Source organism: Corylus avellana, chromosome ca3 (assembly GCF_901000735.1).
Source record: "Corylus avellana chromosome ca3, CavTom2PMs-1.0".
Classification (NCBI taxonomy): Eukaryota; Viridiplantae; Streptophyta; class Magnoliopsida; order Fagales; family Betulaceae; genus Corylus; species Corylus avellana.
Window position 1 is genome coordinate 6577383 of NC_081543.1, and position 20196 is coordinate 6597578.

General features: G+C 34.8%; 1 protein-coding gene across 2 annotated transcripts; it reads left to right on the forward strand.

Annotated features, from left to right (window-relative positions):
- Positions 1–1714: 1714 nt before the first annotated feature.
- LOC132175290 (uncharacterized) lies at positions 1715–10729 on the forward strand. 2 transcript variants are annotated; one of them, XM_059587176.1, is made up of 2 exons: positions 1715–2146; positions 10445–10729. In XM_059587176.1, the coding sequence occupies exon 1, from the start codon at positions 1766–1768 to the stop codon at positions 2141–2143; it is 378 nt and encodes a 125-aa protein (XP_059443159.1). In that variant the 5' UTR covers positions 1715–1765; the 3' UTR covers positions 2144–2146; positions 10445–10729. The 2 variants fall into 2 exon arrangements, with proteins under 2 accessions (XP_059443159.1, XP_059443160.1); XM_059587177.1 differs by lacking the exon at positions 10445–10729 and adding an exon at positions 5848–6063.
- The last annotated feature ends 9467 nt before the right edge of the window (positions 10730–20196 follow it).

Genomic DNA, 20196 nt, shown 5'->3' on the forward strand with positions numbered 1-20196 from the left:
AAAGCCCCTTGAACTAGCATTTGTTTTTGAAATAGCCCCATAAAGTTTAAAGTGTGCTAAAGTGGTACATCAAATTACCAACGTGTGTCAAAAATGCAATTTTTTTTAATTATATTCCTATATACCCTTATTCTCTTAAAAACTAAAATAAAAAATTAATAAAATTATTTTTTTTAAGAAAAAAAATCATAAAGTATTATTTTAGTTTAATATATTAATATATTTTTTTTATTAAGAGTGATACATGTTGCCATTTTATTAGTGTTAATGTGACATCTAACAGAATTCATTAAATCTTTTAACGGAATTTGAATCCAGAGACCAAATTATTTTCTTGGCATATCCTAGGGACTTCTGAGTTCACTTTCATACGATATGAAACGATTTGTAATTTAAGTCAACCACATGATCTGATTTTACATTTTTTTTTTTAATACCACACGAGTGATTTGTAACTTAGGCAAATTACAGTGACTAGTTTTTTTTTTATTTTTATTAATTTAGTTTAGTTTTTTATTTTATTAATTTTTTGTTTTAGTTTTTAAGAGAATAAGAATATTATAAGAATATAATAAAAAAAGTGGCATTTTTGACACACTATAGTTGTTTGATGTACCACTTTAACATACTTTAAACTTCATGAGATTTTTTTAAAAACGGTTATTAGTTGAAAGAGTTCCTTTATATATATATATATATATATATATTTTCCCCTTACTTTATGCATGTATGTTAATTGGGCCATGTATTTTGTGTATGAATATAATTACTATATGCTTTCGATGTTTTGAGATATGTTATGATATTTTGTTTATGAGATGCATGACTTGAGTGAAATATTTGTTAGAAGGTTTTCATGTGTAACTGTGTTTAGAAAGCTAAGGTAGTTATGAAATAAATGGTTGATTTAAAGATTTTACATGTGATGTCAAAATCCTCTTATTATAAACATTACATTATTACAGACACAATTTAGGATAATGAATTAAATTTTAATATTTTTTTGAATTACATGATTAAGCATAGCTCAATATTTTATAGGGAAAAATATATTTTATCTCATGAACTATCCACCTATTTGTACTTTGACATCTAATGTTTAAAAAGTAACACTTGACCCCCCAAACTTCTAAATTGTTGCAATTCCACAATTCTAACTTTTTTTGTTTTTCTCCCCAAAATGCCCCCATCCCAAGTTAAAAAAAAAATAAAAAAAATTAAGGAGTGGCCGGCCACCCCAGATCAGCCACCCTTAATTTTTTTAATTTTTTTTAAAATTTGGAATGAGGGCATTTTGGGAAAAAAGAGAGTCAAAATGGTCGAATTACAACAATTTGAAAGTTTGAGGGTCAAGTGTTACTTTTTAAACATTGGAAGTCAAAGTGCAACTGAATGGATAGTTTAGGATAAAATGTATTTTTTCCTATTTTATATCTTTTTGTCCCCAATGGTAGTTCAATTAGCTGTGAACCACGACTCATAAAACAGATATCACTAGTTCGAATCTCCATCCATCTTCCCTTGTGTGGACATGCAAAAAAAAAAAAAATAATATATATATATATATATATATATATATATATATGTATGTATATATATCTTTCATAATTATAATTTTTAATAATATGAAAACATTATTATTAGTAAATTATATCATAAATGCTAAGTAAACTAAACAAATTAGAGAACTTAATAAATTGAAAACTCACAGTATAATCTGATTGCGGAGATATTGCAACGGACTTGTTCGCATTTCTCCAGCAAAATGGCCAAGACAGCCTCGTCGCTCTTCCAGACCCTGAAGAGCTACATCAAGAAACCGTGGGAGATCACCGGCCCGTGCGCCGGTCCGGAGTACAGATCCGCTGTGCCAGGCGCCCTGGAGTACCGGTTGGAATGCCCCGCCAGCGTCAAGGTACTGCCCTGGATCCCCTCCTCCGACCCCGAGACCGTCTTTGACATCAAGTACTATAGCCGCGACCAACGCCGCAACCGCCCTCCCATCCGGCGGACTGTGCTCAAGAAGCCTGACGTGGTGAAGATGATGAAGGAGAAGACCTTCGATGTCTCCGACTTCCCCAGAGTCTATCTTACCGCCAAGGTCGAGGAGGACATGAATACTCATGGCGGAGGGTACCAGTAATAGGTGAGAGCTCTGCCTTTGTTTGTTTTATGATTAGATAAATGTGTTTGGTGATTTGGGTATCTGTGTTGCGGGGTTTCGATTAATGGATATTTTAGGATTTTGTGTTTGGGATGGTTAAATTCGGGTTTGGGATCATGGTCTTTTTTTTTTGGAATTACTTTGCCTTTAAAAACATTGCGGGCATAGCTTATTATGTGCTTTGGGATTTGTTTTCAGCGACTTGTAATTGGATGGGTGTGTCGGTGTGGATGGTTTTGGCGAAATTGGGTGTTTTTATTTTGTGGTTTAACGAGATTTTTGTGTTTGGGGCTGGGGATTTTGGGGGTCGGGAAGGCTTGTGTTTGATTTGTGCACTACTGGTGGTGGTGGTGAACGTTGACATTGAAAATGCGGGTGATGTATTGGTGTATGATTAATTAGTTTCTGCTGATTGGAGACTTGTATTTTTAGCTTATGAGTTGTGGGTAGCTTACTTCCTCTGAAGTGGATTAGGAGTATAACATATGATGGTTGGCTCTCTTTTGGGTGGCTTTGATGCTAGTGTATTGAGTGCCTTTTAATAAATAGTATAGGTTAAGAGAAGCTACGAGTGTAACCAGTAAATGTTTGTGTACCATCTAGTCTAGAGTGGGAGATCATGCATGTCAAGACTTAAAAGACATGTGACATTCATCTATTAGTGTAACACCTCGGTCCCATATTGGGAAGACGAGTTACATACATTGAGTGGGTGGTTTACAGAACGATACTCATAAGTGTTAAGTCCCACATTGGTTACTTGTTAGGTGAAACTAGTTTTTATAAGTGATTCTGGAAATGCTCTAAATTGACTAGCCTTTTTGGGGTGATAGCGTAGATGTAGCTAACGCTTTTCTATGGGTCGTTGCAATAGTATCAGAGCCATCTAGTAGTCGCATGGTGTGGTCTTGATGAGGATGTGAGGGATTTAAAGATGGGAGTTTGTAATGCCTCGATCCCATAATGGGAAGAGGAGTTGTCTACATAATGTGGTTGGGTTATAAAAAGATACTCATGGATGCTAAGTTTCACATTGGTTAATTGTTAGGTGAAACTGGTTTTTATAAGTGATTCTAAAATGTTTCAAATTGACTAGTCCTTTTGGGGTGATAAAGTAGATGTGGCTAGTGCTTTACCCTGGGTCGTTACAATTTAGAATGTGAGGAAACCATACTGTACACCTCTTGTGCTGAGAGACAATCCTATTGATACCCTTCAATTCTTAATTGTTCTATTGACACCCGGTACGGTACACCTATTTTTGAATTGACCCCTTCTGACTCACTTCCGTCTAATTTATCAATGTATTTGTCTTTTCCTTTCTACTCTAATGATACAAATCTTAAGATTTTTTTGGTTGATACATACTGTTTTTTCCAAAAGCCACATTGCTGCGGAGGGAGGATATTCACCTCACTTTGCTCGCATCAAAGCCAAGCCCTTGGCAATGATGGTGCTTGGACCTCATCTCCTTTGTGTTCTTCAACTTCATCTTACTATGAGCAAAGAATAAATGCTATGAGCAAAGAATAAATGCTCTTCAGCCTATCAAGGGGCTTAATTTTTTGCAATAATTTAGAGAGGCACAGAATTGGGAGGTGGATGTCTTCACCACGTTTTTCAATTTGTTGTATTCCTTCAAATTAAGATGGGGCGGTAAGGACAAGTTGTGTAGGACCCATTCCAAGAGAGGGTTGTTTGATGTCAGTTTGTCCATAGTGTCCTTATTCCCCATAATAGTGATCCCTTTCCTTGTAAGAGTATTTGGTGAAATAAGATTCTCTTGAGAGTCGTGTTCTTTGTTTGGTCAATTGCTCTAGGGAAGATCCTCATGTTAGATAACTTTAGGAAACAACATCTCATAGTGGTACAATGGTGTTGCATGTACAAGAAGAATGAGAAATCTGTACATCACCTCCTACTCCATTGCGAGATTGCTTATGCCTTATGGAGTTCTGTCTTCAGCCTTTATGGGTTAAAGTGGGTTATGCTTAGGTGGGTGTTGGATCTCTTCGCTTGCTAGAAAGGGCAATGTGGCTCTCCTCAAAAGGGTAGCATTGTGGAAGATAATCTTGTCTTGCTTAATGTGGTGTATTTAGAGATAAAGAAATGATCATTGTGTTGGGGATTGCAAGAGAATGGTGGTGGATCTAAATGCATCTTTTCCTCAAAACTCTATACCACCAAACAATCGCCTTTGAGTGCCTTCAGATTACTAGCTTTAATGTTTTTCTTGATCTTTTTTCTTTTTCTAGTTAGGTGTATACGTTTTTTATGAATTAGTTAGGTGTATACTTCTTGTATACTTGGATTGCGCTTTTGCTTTTTTATACAATTCGATTACTTATCGAAACAAAATTATGATTTTCTATCTTCAATCAAAGCTCCGAGTAGGTTAATTTGACATTTTAGGTCATGCAATGTAGCACTTATGACCAGATAGCTTAGAGGTGCAATCCTAACCTAGTGGCCTGCATAATTTAGTTTCAGCTGATCCAGGCTGCTTTTATCCGTCCTTGATGAATCCCAAATTTCCATGAGTTTCTAACCAGATTGCCATTAAATGTCTTCCACTGTACATGACAGTGGTTGACCATTCAGAGACATGATTGCTAATTAGGGCCAAGTTGAAGATGGCAACCATTTAATTTATGTTCATATTCAAAGCTTGTAAAATCATTATAAGTTAAGTGGTGAAGGCCTTGGACTTTGGTGGCATAACCATCAGGTCTAAGGTTCAAATTCCTTTGGTGCAAACAACTCCTTGGGGCCACACCCCTGGTTAAAGTTAGATTTAACAAATCCGTGTGGTAGGGGTGCGTTACATGGGTTTGGGGTTTATCCTTCAGGGGTGGATACACGAAGTTGCTATACTTTGGAGGTTCCCGGTCATAAAAACCAATCATTATAAGGTTTAAAAGGCCTAAGTGTGGGCACAAATTATATTGTGTGTGTGTACTTATGATGATTTGTTTTTGGAAATCTCTTGAATCAAATTTCAAATCAAGTTAATTTGGGGGTTAATTTTATAAATTAGGCCATGCAAAATTTAACACTTGTGCCTAAATAGCTAATTGGTTCAATCTGAAACAGTGGCAGTCTGCATAACCTTAGATTGAGCTGATTTGGGCTGCATAACCTTGATGAATTCCAAATTTCCAAGAGCTTCTAACCTGATTGCCATTAAACTCTTCTGCTGCCCAGGAAAATGATTGACCATTAAGAGATATTGTTACTAATTAGTGCCAAGTTCAGGATAGCAACCATACAAATATACGGTCATCATACTAAGCTCGTATAGTCCTTTATAAGGTTTGAAAGTCCTAGGTCTAGGCACAAACAATATGTGTCTTTTTCTGTGATTTTTTTTTTTTTTTTTTTTTTTTTATAAGGGCAAAATCTTCAATAGAATTTCGAAACAGGTAGATTGGGGGTTAGTTTACAATTTAGATTATGCAAAATTTAGCACTAATGAAAAATAGCATATTGGTTTAGACCAAACACAGTGTCCCTGCATAGCGTTAGATTGAGTTGATTTGCACTGCTTTTCTGTGTCCTTGATGAGTTGATTTGTTTATAACACCTTATGATTCATTCGCATACATTTTTCTAAGGGTTTTAAATGTTGTGTTATAGAATCTTTAGATACTTCTTATCCCATCAGATTATCCTGCTATGTGCAGGCTCTTATGCAAGAAGTTAGTCGGAGGCAGAGTCTAGGGCGACTTGGTTAAAAAAAGGGGATCACAACATGAGATTTTTTCACCGCCTTGCGAACTTTCCCAGGAGAAATGACTTTATCTCCAGTTTTTATATAGACAGTATTGTTACCTCCGCCCAAGGGGAGATGAATGATACTATCATTCAATATTACAAGAATCTCTTTAATGAAACTGGTACTTGGCGACCCAAATTAGATGGTTTGGAGTTTCCCTGTTTTTACTCTGCAAGAGCATATTGGTTTGAGAGACTATTCCAAGAGGAGGAAGTTTTTTAGGCTTTGCTTAGTAAGAATTGTGATAATGTCAGCCCTGACGGCTTCACTATAGCTTTTTTTCTTGGTCTGGTTGGGCTATAGTGAACAATGACCTTATGCACGTCTTCCATAATTTTTATGAGCATGAGTTGTTCGAGAAGAGCCTCGACACTATGTTTATTGCTCTCATCCCCTGAAAGATTGGGCAATTGGAAGTAAAGAATTTTAGACCTATTAACTTGGTAGGGAGTGGTTATAAAATTTTGGCGAATGTCCTTACTATCAGAATGAAACATGTATTGGGAGTGGTCATATGAAACAACCAAAATGCCTTTATAAGGGGAAAACAAATTGTAGACTCAGTTCTTATAGTTAATGAGTGTCTAGATAGCAGGTTGAAATCGGGTATTCCTGGCGTTATTTGCAAGTTGGACTTGCAAAAAGCCTAGGACCATGTCAATTGGGAGTTCCTCTCCTATCTCATGGGGCATCTTGGCTTTGGTTCTAATTGGAGGAAATGGATGTTTGCTTTATCTCCATGGCTCGCATCTCTATCTTGATTAATGGTAATTCGCATGACTTCTTTGCTAGTTCTTGGGGACTTTGCTAAGGGGACCCTTTCTCATCACTACTCTTCGTGATTGTCATGGAGACTCTCGGTCAAATGCTATTAGAGCTTGGGGGTTATTTCTCAGGATTTCGGGTAGACACCCAAAGCGATTTCCCCTAGAAATATCCCACCTTCTCTTTTCAAATCGTGATCAAATCTATATGTTGGGTCATATTCTGCTTTGTTTTGAGGCCATTTTGGGCTTGAAGGTCAATCTTTGGAAATTTGAATTAGTTGCAGCAGGGGAGGTTCTACATCAGGAAGAGCTGGCCGACTTTCTCAAATGTAGTATCTCTTCTCTACCCCTGAAATATTTCAGACTTCTTTTGGATGATTCTTTTAGGACAAGCAATTTGGGATGTGATTGGAAGAAGATTTATTTATCTTGGGGAGGATGCCTAACTCTAATCAAGAGTACATAATCCAGTTTACTTACGTGCTTTTTGTTCTTTTTTCCTTTACCTGTTGGTATAGCTAGGAGATTAGAGCGTCTCTGAAGAGACTTTCTTTGGGATGGACCAGAAGGTGAGCCTAAGTTTCATTTGGAGAACTAGAAGACTATGTGCTTCCTGATATCTAGAGGAGGTTTGGGAGGTAAGAATCTCATGTGGATCAATAAAGCTCTACTAGGGAAATGGCTTTGGAGATTCGTGTAAGAGGAGAATTCTTTATGGAGACATGTGATTGTTGAGAAGTGGGGGTACAAAGAGGGGGCTGGAGTTTAGAGGAGGTTTGAGGGTCCTATGGGGTGTGCCTTTGAAAGAATTTTACGAATGGCTGGGGGTATTTCTCCAACCTTGTTTCCTTCAAGGCTTGGAGTGGATCTTGTATTTGTTTTTGGCATGATGTGTGGTGCAGAGCAGCCGCTCTCATGTCTTCATTCCCAGAACGTTATTCGCTAGCTTAGGACAAAGAGCCATTGGTGTCAGATTACTTTGACTCCTTGGCATCTTCTATCCATTGAAATTCAAGTTTAACCCGGGCAATCCAAGATTAGGAGCTAGAATCTCTTAACTCTTTCGTTGATCTATTATACTTGTCGAAAACCCATCTTGGGGAGGCAGATAGAATGCTGTGGATTCCAGCTAGCAATCACGACTTTTGGTGTTTATGGAGGGAGAGAAATAATAGGTGCTTTGGGGACTTGGAGAGGTCCTTGGAGGACATATTATCCACTTGTTTTCATACTTTGTATCTTTGGACTGTTGCGTATATCTTCCCTGTGTCAATTAGCTATGATGATTTCCTTGTACGCTTTTCCTTTTCTAGTTAGGTGATCCTATTGTATACTCCTTGTGTACTTTGGGACGCCATAGTCTTTGAATAAGACTGGTTTTTACTTATAAAAAAAAAATAAAAAATGAAGAGTTATTAAAAATATTTACAGTTTGGATAGCCTAGTTCGTTCCCTTTGAAGCGTTTTGAAGGTTAAGGCCCCACCACACATTGCTTTCTTGGACGACAACTTTGGATAGAATTCTCACGGTTAATAAAGTTATACGACGAGGTTTCACCCTTGTAAATTGGTGTTACCTATGCAAAAAGAAACCGTAAATTACCTCCTCATCTATTGTGAGTAGACTAGTGATCTTTGGCCCTTGGTTCTCAACTTATTTGGAGTTTCATGGGCTATGCCTAGCAACATCCTAGAGCTGCTTCATTGTTGGAAGACTCAAGGGCAGGGACAATCAAAGATGTTATATGGAAACTTGTTCCTGTGCATTCTTATTGTGGAGCATTTGAAGAGAAAGGAATAAGTGTCTTTTTGAGGACTGTGAGTCCAATGTGCTTTGTTTAAAATTTGTCTTTTTGACGTCTCTTTTGGATTGGGCTGTAATTTGTTCCTAATTAACTCTTCGAATCTTTTAGATCCTGTTAACTTTTTAGATTTTCGACACCTTTAGGGTGGTTGTATTTCGTGTATGAGGGCTTTTCCTTCTCTTTCAATAAATTATTATTCATCAAAGAAAGATTATCCTGCTATCCTTATGTCCATGGTGGAAAGTAGTATGGTGGTTGCGTTGAAGTTAATTTGGTATTGAGTGAGGGCACAGCAAGTGCCAAAATTTATGTGGAATATGTATATTCAGAAATGGTGGTTCTTATATTGTATGCTAAGAATATTGGAAAGACGACGAATTCTATTTGAGTATGGTAGCTGAAATTTCAAGTATTACTTTAGTCAATGAAACCTATTTTTTGGAAGTAGGTATTGGACAGGTGGTTGAATTTTAGTGTATTGTTATTCTGGTTGTCTCTACAATTACTTTCATCCTCACTATCGAGAAAACCTAGTCAAGGCAAGCTTCACATTTTCCAGCTCATAACTGCTATTGTTGCTTAACCTAACCATCCCGCAATTCCTGCCTTGAGGAATGGGGTAAGGGATGCCTACTCAGGGTAAGAAGCACTATTTTGTATAGTTTTTATATTATAATCATAAGAGATAAAAGAAAGAGCTCTGAAGTGAGTTAGAGTTTTGAGTTTGCAGCTAGTTCTCCAGGATAGCTGCTCTTGTTGCTTAATTCACCCCAGGGGACAAGCAAAGCGTAGGGAGGGTACTCCTAAAAAAGTCTCCTCCTCTCCATAGCCCTGGTAGGAGAGGCGGAGGATCTGCTGTTTGTATACCATATGGGTTTCCCCATTTCAGAGCCAAAAAAAGCTAAAAAACTCCATGCTCAAATTAGCATCTGATTTTCTGCTCCCAATCGGGGTTACTTGCTGTCATGCTGGCAAAAACAGGGTTTCAGCTGGTTTTACCTACTATTGGAGCATGTAAAATCTAGAACATTTAGAAAAATCTCAATAAACTCCATTTTGGATTAGATGTCTAAATAAGAATGAACATACTAATAGCCTCGTAATGAGGAGACAGATGTCTCCTCCTGTTCTGGGAAAAAATGATTGGTCCTTCCAGAAACATATGTGATGAATATTTTGCTCTTTCATTCTTTTTGGGAACTGAAATCCTTGGTGCAAATATTCATTAAACTTGATTGGCTCAGATCTGGATGTCTGGGTTTGACAAAATGACAAAATATGTGTGTATGTGTATGCTATCCAAATTTTGATTCAATATTTGATAGTCAATTTCATTATAAAATATGAAAGTTTCAAATTTTCATATTATGAGTCTTATTAAAGTTAAATTTCATGATACACTATCAGTGGTGTACTCCATAAAGACTATATACATACTTATAGAACTTAATGGCATGTAAGATATTTACACCTTAGCCGAGGCTTATGCTGCATATCACAGGAGCACAGCAAGATCTGCTTATTTTCCTTGCCGTTCACAACTATGCTGTTACTTTAGTGGGATAGCCTGCTTTAATACCTGGACTTCCTCTTCTGGATGATTTGAATTATGCCCAAATTGATTTTTCTGCAGTAACTGTGTTTTTGTTCTACAAATAATTAGATGTCCCCTTCTACAAATACCTGGACTTCATTGCAGTTTTTAGTAACATGCTTAATTTGACCCTATACTACCAGTTCTTGTGTTTCAATTTTCTCCAAGGCTAGCAGCTGACTGGCTGCAATAGGTTTAATTTGTTCTTGTTATCCAATCTGGGTTTTTCAGAGTATGTATTTGTATCTATTCCCTGTATAATGAAAATAATTACTTTATGATTTTGTATTATTCTTTGATAGTCACTGGAAATGACTCTATGTTTTGCCATGTCAACAGGCTTGTGGGATTGTGGAGAAATGGTCGAGCTCCAATGTTCCTTCTGTTTCTCTCTCTCTTGCTTTGTGATTAAAGATGAGCAGGTCATATCAGAGTAGAGATTTGCCCTGACTGTCCATTTAAAGAAGATATGGTGTTTCAATAAGAATGGTTGCCTGCAATTGAATTTTATTTCCTTTTGCTTACTTTCTTGCATGAATGTGTTTGTATACATTCCAAATGTAACCGCAGGTTGGATGTTTGATGACAACTGATGTCTCAAAAGTTGTAGAAATTTTTTTTACATGTGATTCATCTTGTGGAACTTTTCAGTCTCATTTTTCGCTGAGAAATGCTACATGCACTTCTAAGTTTTAAGTGAATTTTTTAATGTGGCAATGAAAATTACCATTAGATTCAAAATTCAATCGTAATTTTTACTGTCACCTCGAGGAGTGTACACTTAGGAATGTATGTAGCATTTCTCTATTTCGCTGCCACCACAACTAAATAAACACTTTATTGTTACTTCCCCTCCTTAGAATGTCTCAAACTTGAGTTATTTATATATTTTTTAAGCTGATAAAAAATTATAAATTTATTTATTTAATTAATATTTTAGTGTGTTTTGATAAAGGAACTCTCATGATGTTCAATTTCACATATTTCAGGTCAGAAGTCAAAACCTGATGTGGGTTAGTCTGCTCTCAAGGTTCCAGAGGAAACTAGTAAGGAATAAACAAGAAAGAAAGAGAAAATAAGGAAAAAATTAAAAGAAAATAAAAAAGGTTCAAGATACGAAATCCGATTCTGGTTGAACCAACCCTATTGATCGCACCTGTGGAATATCAACCTATATACCCACCCCAATTTCCAATAGGCCATAAATAAATGCGCACAAAAAGTTGATAAAGGAAGGGAGATAGTCACAAATTAACCAAAAGAGTCAAAAGACTCATAATAATTGTCATTGGTTTGGCTTCATCCCATCTGTTAAACAATCATGGATTGAATTGAGATTTTTTATTATTAAAAAGTTGTCGGGTCTACTTGTTCTGAACATGTAAGTTTCACATCTTAAGCAGTTCGGAGTAAGTATATCTCACAACTCGCTCTCGTAGACCGCTTGAATTTCACAAGAAGTCAGTATAACAATGTTCTAGTTGGACAAAGTTTTCCTTCAAACTGGGTTAGAGGAATTTCTTTCAACTTACTTTATAAAAGTGACATGTATCCCTTGAACATGTGAGATGCACATGTTTTTTTAATAGTAGGGACAAAGTTGGAATAAATTTTATTAAAAACTCATGCGCATCTTACATGTTATTAAAAATGAACACATGTCACTTTTATAGAGTATGTTGAAAGAAATTTCTCCAACCCAGTTTGAATGAAAACTTTGTTCATCCTAGTTCCTATGTGTTTGGTTGTAGAGCTGGCCTATATTATAGTCTTTGTGTTTAGGTTCTGTTTGACCGACCGAGTCATAGCTTAACACCTGCCCCACTAAGGCATCAATGAGACTTATGCTAGCTAACACTAATAGGTTAAGGGATTTTCATTGCGGGAGTCGAATCTAGGCCCTAGTGCATGCCCAACCTCATAGGGATTCTCTTGAGACCATTGAACTACCACCTTTCATGGTTAGTCTCCTTGTCCTTTTGGTTGTGAGTAAAATGGTCTGGTCCATGCACTTTTTTCTCAGTCAAATGATTACTAGATTGCTTACAGTCATAGTTGCTGTAGAAATTAATGCATGTGTTCAGTTTATTTATGTGTCTTGATGTTATCGTTCCAAGCGTCTCACATTTATTAAAAACTCACGCCGATCTTACATGTTATTAAAAATGAACACATGTCACTTTTATAGAGTATGTTGAAAGAAATTTCTCCAACCCAGTTTGAATGAAAACTTTGTTCATCCTAGTTCCTATGTGTTTGGTTGTAGAGCTGGCCTATATTATAGTCTTTGTGTTTAGGTTCTGTTTGACCGACCGAGTCATAGCTTAACACCTGCCCCACTAAGGCATCAATGAGACTTATGCTAGCTAACACTAATAGGTTAAGGGATTTTCATTGCGGGAGTCGAATCTAGGCCCTAGTGCATGCCCAACCTCATAGGGATTCTCTTGAGACCATTGAACTACCACCTTTCATGGTTAGTCTCCTTGTCCTTTTGGTTGTGAGTAAAATGGTCTGGTCCATGCACTTTTTTCTCAGTCAAATGATTACTAGATTGCTTACAGTCATAGTTGCTGTAGAAATTAATGCATGTGTTCAGTTTATTTATGTGTCTTGATGTTATCGTTCCAAGCGTCTCACATAACATTAGTGTAATTTTAATATGTATAGGCATGCATTTTTTTTGTCAGTTGATTTTTAATGGTGAGTTTTATCCAAAATTTATATCATTTAGTATTATAGTTGCCACCAAGTCGAATATGAGATGAAATGCAGCTCATTGAGAAAGAAATTGAATGTGTTGTGGCTTAGAGGGCAACCAATAAGCTAAATTATAGCTATCTATATATCAAATTAGGCGTTAGTACATGAAACCCAACCAAACCAACTTGAACTCTTCAGCGAATCAGCATGCGCCTGGAGGTATGCTACTCTCTCAATTGCCCCCGAGTGATCAACACAACTAGCAGTGTTGCAGTGTGTGATTGTCATCCGTAGATGGTCGCGCCGGTCATGATAACCATTGGATCCAGGGTAACTAACATTTTAAATTAATCATAAGCCATAAGGTCTAACCCATATAAATAATATGTACAAGCTCCATATTCTTCACTCACTTTTTCCATGTTAGCATGAGAATATCAAGGCTTTACGGTATACATGGCCCGTCTATGATCTTCTGTAGGCGTTATTTTTCAAAAATCAGTACGCATGTTGCTTAATTAGGGCCTGATCATGTCTGGTTTACTTAATTATAGTGTTGCTTTGTGAAATGAGTCTTATTTAGAGCTTGTTTGAGATTGTATTTGAGAAATAGAGCTTTTAAGTCAAAAAGAGTTTTTGGGCTAAAACTTCATTTTTAAGCTTTTGCCAAAAGTGCTTTTTGGCAATTTTTAGGTTTTTTGGACACTTAAAAACGCTTTTAATTTATTTACCAAACGAGTACCTTTTTTTTTTTATTTTTATAAAAAAAATGAACTTTTTTAGTGTTAAAAGCACTTTTAAGCTCTTTAAACACAATCCCAAACGAACTCTTACTTCATTAAGAGCTGGGGGAATTCTTGAGTATACCAAAATATATATATATATATTAGCTTTTTGATGAAGACGTCATTGCTTAATTAATTTCACCGCAACTTATATATATATAGGGACCACCAGGCATACACATAATTAATGTGATTTTAACGTAAAAACTACCGCCAGTTTTCTTCAAATATTTTTTATTTTCCTTTCTCTGCAGAGTCAAAAGGGAATACAGTTTAATTACTTTATCTAGAGTTAAGTTTCTGTTGTACCTGCTCTGCTAAGAAAAATGAAAAAGTTTATGCTCTAACTTTTGTACTGTTCTCATTGCATCGCATTGATCATATCAACCTTCATGTTATAACAATATTAATGATGGCATAGGCCAGGGGCAACAACTGCATTAGTGGGATGGGATATGGTCTTTGCAATTTGTTCCTTTTTTCAAAAAAATGAATGGGGTATTTTGATAATTTTGACACACATCCATTAGGATTTAATGAAAGAAGCTAATGGAATTGCAAAAAAATTAGAAGTTTGATACACTAAGGTCTTGTTTGGTTTGCGGAGTGAACATTCAATTAGGAAAGGGAATAGTTATTACCAAGAATATAGGAGAGTGAAATTAAATCGTTATTTATATTATTTAGTTTGGTAACATCACACATGCTCTAACTGGAATTGAATCAAAATTATAAGTTTACTAATAATATATATATAGGCTCTTATGATTTTTTATTTTAAATTTTTATTATTCAGGGTCAATAGCATAGACCTAAAAGTCAACGCTATTAACCCATTATCAACATAGACTTTTAAATGTCGACACTGATAATAATTCATCATCGACGACTTTTAGGTCGCTATTGATGAGTTTTAATTTTAATTTAAATATATATAGCATCAAAAGTGACATTTGGACCGATGATGATAGTTTATTATCAGAGTCAAATTTTATCATCGCTATAGATAGAACATTGTCACTAATAGGTACGGGTTATTAGTGGCGTCATATTAGTGTTGACCAATTGTCGACACTAATATTATTATTATTATTATTATTTTTATTTTTTATTTTTTTTTCATTAGCATGACTATTAAAAGTCGACGCTGATAATCCATTTTTGGAGGCAATATTTGGGTTGCCGCTAAAGGAAAACTTTCTAGTAGTGGCTGTTTCTTGCTTCTCCATGTAATGACGCCATTATCAAGCAAGAAAGAATATGTAGATGTCGCTTTGCGTTCATCTAGGTCACTACCCCAATTAGTATCACCCAACATATGCCACAAATTTGAACCCTGATAGCAAAGTATAAAGTATGCGGTTCCTCTAAGGTATCTCAGTATCCCTTTGATTGTTTTTTAATGGGCTAGTCCAGGGTTAGACTCGTATATGTTGACTAAACCAATTGCTTCACATATGTCCACCTAAGTACACATCATAATATACATCAGGCTGCCAACTGCGCTACCATAGGGAACATGGGCAATCTTTTCTGTCTCATATATATTGAGTCTTATGACGCATCTCTTGGCACAAGTTCTCACCTTTTGTAATAAAAGTTCCAATTTTTTTTTTTTTTTTTAATAGGTTCACAATCATACATTGGAGTGACAAGAACGTTCTTGATATAGGTCTATTGAGACAAACCTAGAAGTTTTTGTGAACAATCCCTAAAGATCTTAACTCATAGAATGTAGTATGCCTCACCGTATGCCTCACCGAAGGAGAACCACCATTTGGTGGTGGTGATGATCATCTCTGGCCTTATCATTTCCGACCAACAATATGTCGCTGACATTCCTATTGAACTCTTCAAATTTAACTTTTCTCAACTCACGAAAATGTCATTTAACAAACTCTTTATTCAATGTTAAATTTAACTATTGTTAGTAATGCTCTCTAAATGTAAAGAATCCAAAAGTGAAAGTTATTTATTTTTTTTAATGTTTTTTCTCTTTCATACATCCTCTTATTTCCTCTCAACTAAAGTAAAATTTTAATACAAAGAGTCCAAAAGTTGGGTTCATCAATAAAATATAGTATTTAATTAAAGTAGATTGAGAAATATTTAGAGAGTTTGACATTTAGTGGTTTTGAAAAGTGGTTATTAGCTAAATCAAATTATGGACCCATATGCCAAAGTTCATTCGTAGTGGCTTCAGATTGCCTCTATTTTTTTCCTGAGTTTCAAGGTATCAGATTGAAACTACCACTATACGTATAGAATTTTCAGGGTAGGAGGATCTTAAATAATCTAACCAAAAGAAACAAAAAATGTTTACATGCGTGTGCAAGCAAATTCAAAAGATGTGGAATGGAATAAAGGCAACAAGCTTATATATATATATATATATATATAAATTTTTTTAAGCATATCAATTTATATAATTGTAAAATTTTTGACAAAAGAACAAGAATATATATTCATTGCTGACATTCGTATTGATTCCAACCTTTGCAACAACCAATGTTGAATGAGGTTTTTCAGCAATAAATATTGTTAAAAATGAGTGAATAAATGATTGTTTGGTTACATATATATATCAAGAATGATATATTTAAGACTAATTAACCACAATAGAGCAATCATGTATCGATTTCAAAATATAAAAAATCATTGAAAACAATTGAATAAATTAATGGGTAAAGTTCACTTAACTCCCTCAGAGTACTACCACTCTAATATCAATCTACCTCCCAAATTACCAAAATAATGACAATGTACTCCCAATTTTAAAAAATGACAAAATTACCCTTACTAAAATAAAAACAAAAATACAAAAATTTAATTTTTTTTTTCAAAATTTTAAGGTTATTTTTGTCTTATTGAAAATTTTATAAGGGGTAATTTCGTCATTTTACTAGCATTAGGGGATACATTGTCATTGTTTTGGTAATTTGTGGGGTAAATTGTCGTAATTGATAGTTTTGGAGGTAGATTGTTATTGTGGTGATAGTTTAAAGGGGTTAACTTAATCATTTTCTTTAAACTTTATCTTTTACTCTTGTCATTTGTGAATTAAAATTCTAGCTCCGGCACCGAAGACATTTGATTTTGGAGAAGATAAATGATTTTCTTAAAAAAAGGACACAAAAGATATAATTTCTGTATCAAACACAATTATAAACAGATTGAGAAACCCATGTTTATTTTTTAATAAATAAATAAAACCCTAAAGAACTTGCAGAAGAGAAGATATTCTGCTTTTGCATTAATATTGGAGAAGCAATACTTGGAACTCTGAGTAATGTTGTCTGGGATCTAGGGCCCCATTATCCTTACAATGGCCGGTACCCTAAAAAGAAACCTGCACAACATTAACCCTTCCCCTTCTCGTCAGTCGCCCAACCACTTTTTTCTGCCAAAACTTCGAATAGAGAGAATGAGATAACTAAGACTACGTACAGTGATAAATATAATTTCAGTAAAACCTTTTTACTCTTTGTGCAGAAAAATATAATCCATTTTAATAAACTGTCGTACAATTGAATGATCTGATCGATAATAAAATTTAGTCTTTGAATCAATAAAAACTTGTAAAAAAAAATAAAAATTAATGACTAATTTTAACTATCAGCAATTTCTCAAAATACTTTGATGCCAAGTGCAGAACTTGGCATAGATTGGTTGAAGGCGTGGGGTTTATAGGTTGAAGGTGTTAGGGTTTCTTGTTTGAATACAATAGAGATAAGGTTTTGAATGGTGCAACTGCAGCGACAGTAGTCTATCAAACCTCAATTATTTAGATTAAGATTCCTATTTTATAGACAGCTACATATGGTGAGAAAAAGCTGCTCTCACTTCTCTCTCTCTCTCTCTCTCCCTCTCTCTCTGTAAGGGTCAAACTCATGCTAAAGCATTTAAGGTTTTTTCATGCTCACAGCTTAAAAGATGACGATAATGCATATAATTTACCTGGTATTTAAAATGTTGAAGAGCTCAGCTTTATGCAGCACAAATTCAGGGGAAAAGCTGATCTATATATTTGTTTGTATTAGTCTAAATTAAACTAATTGTAATCAGAAAAGAGGAGTTAATTAATCTGAATACTGGAAAGTTGAACTGTTGTATTAATTATAGGTTCAGTGGAACTCAAAGATGATATCAAATTCAAGAGAAAAAGAGATGTTGAAGCCAAGCAAGAGGGAGAAATTAAACATCAATGATTGATGTTCCAGCCAAGCAGGCAGGCAGCTTCAAGTACTTCAATGACTGCACAAGTCTCACCTTCTTTTGGAGATTGAGAGACACAAGGATTAGGCTTTCAGTGCCCACAGCAATTCAGCTCTAGTACCATGTTCAAGACAGACAGGCTGGCTAGGGCTTGATATTGGCAAGCTCCCACCCCTGCCAATTCCTCAGGGAATTGGCCAATTTCATCATCATTAGCAGCTTCTTTCTCATGATCATCATCAATCAAATCCCTCTTTCAATCCTTTATTTGATGCAAATATTCCTTCATTTGTAAAGGGTGGGGAAGATGATCAATATGTAGATCCTGCATTAAGAACAAAAAGTAAGGAGGTTGTTGAAAGGGAATACGAGAGGAATCTGGTTCGGGATTACGTACATCTCATGAAACAGAAGTTACTATTTCGAATCCACCTTTTCTTGTGAGGACATGTTAAAAAAAAAAAAAAAAAAAAAACTATATATTAAATCAAGAGTTATATGTGTTAATAAAACTCATATATATATATATATATATATATATATATATATATATATAGCTCTTGTCTTCTTGATGCAGCAACGTATCTTCTTGAGGTGTAGGTGAGTTGTCACTAGCTGGTTGGTTAACAAAAAGTACGACAAGTAGCAGTCTAAAATACTAACAAGTATATACCCCTTTAAAGTATCCCTAGAATGTTTATACCATTTGTATCCTACTATCATCTCTAGGAGTGCAAGCAATTGGGTTTTGACACAATTGAGCTAAATGTGAGATCACTCAAGGTTCCTAAAGAAACTGATCTTCTAAGATTTGTGAGCTTGATTAATAGTAGGGGTCTCAAAGCAAAGCTGATATTCATGTAGCTTGTGATAGGGCATGATAATTAACAAGCTGTGTAGAGAAGGAAAAACTGTGAATTTTATAATATTCTAGATTGAAATTGATAAACTCATGTCATCTGATATGAACTCTTTTTCACGATATCTATATAATTAATAAGAGTAATGTTATTTGGTAGATTCCTATTCGACTATTATATATATATAACAATTGATATGTTGCGTAGTTAGTGCAAATTAGCCTTTATTTATTTTTTATTTTTTTACAAATGCTAATATGATGACTGATTTTCACTGTCACATCATCCAGCTGTATAACAATGAACACCGATTGTTGGGTAGGGGACCAAAAAATGAAAGAGTTTGTGGTCTCATGTTAATGTGGCTTCTTGGCCACTGTTTCTCATTTGTTTTAACCTAAAAAGTGGAATTTAAGGCTAATATATAATTAAGAGAGTTTAATTGTCTTTTTAAGCACACGTGCGTGTGATTTTTTGTACGTACAATATTTCTCCAAAAAGATTTTTTATATTAAACTATAAAAATAAAAATAAAAAATCCGCTCATAGCTTCGGGTTATAAGCTTGAATAATTCAAAATATAACTATAAAATTTAAAATATAACCAAATTTAAAATATAACTTTATAATTTAAAATATAACTCTAAAATGCATTTGGTTATTCTATATGGTCCATATATGTAAGTAAGAGTACTTCTAATCATGCACCTTTTTGGTGTACGATTAGTGGTAAACTGTGGCATACCAAAAGTAGAAAAAAATTATTCTTGAAACATTATCACAAAAATAGAAAATATAGGTACTATAAATTTATAACAATATAATAATTAATAAGATGTACGTAGTTTTGGGATCAATATTTTCTATAGCTCTTAGAGAACACTACTTTAATTTGTAGAGTTCTCAAAGTCTCAATTATTATTTTTAAATTAAATTATTCAAGTCTTGTCACTTTAATATATATTATTTTTAAATTATTTTTAGTTCATGGTGAGTATTAATTGAGGAAGAGTACACCAAGCTTCTTCACAACCATACTTGGATCTTAGTGCCATGTATCATTCTTCCATGAATATTGTAGTTGGTTATTGCTGGGTCTATAAGAATTTAAAAATAATATTTTAATTTTGAAAACTCTACCATATAAAAATGTAATTAATTAAATATTCAAACTGAAATAGAGATGAGTCGTTTCATTGTCGGGATTTAAAGTTGTATCAAATGGTATAAATGATTGTACATTATTTAAATTTTTTGAATGACGTGCCAACTTATTTATCACATAACATCATCTATGATTCTATACTATTGGGTACATCATTTTTTTTTTTTGACATGTCCACACAAGAGAGGGAATGAGGATTCGAACTAGAGACTTCCACTTTATAAGGCGTGGTCTCCAGTTGATTGAGCTACCTCTTGGAGACTATTAAGCACGTCATTGAATCTAAAGTCTAGACTATAAAGCTCAGCTTAATTTCACTTGAAATAGAGAGGATTCTTGTCTATGGTACATACAATATGCAAG

Excerpts from the sequence above, each read along its gene's own strand:
- LOC132175290 (XM_059587176.1), top strand. The coding sequence starts at position 1,766 with ATGGCCAAGACAGCCTCGTCGCTCTTCCAGACCCTGAAGAGCTACATC.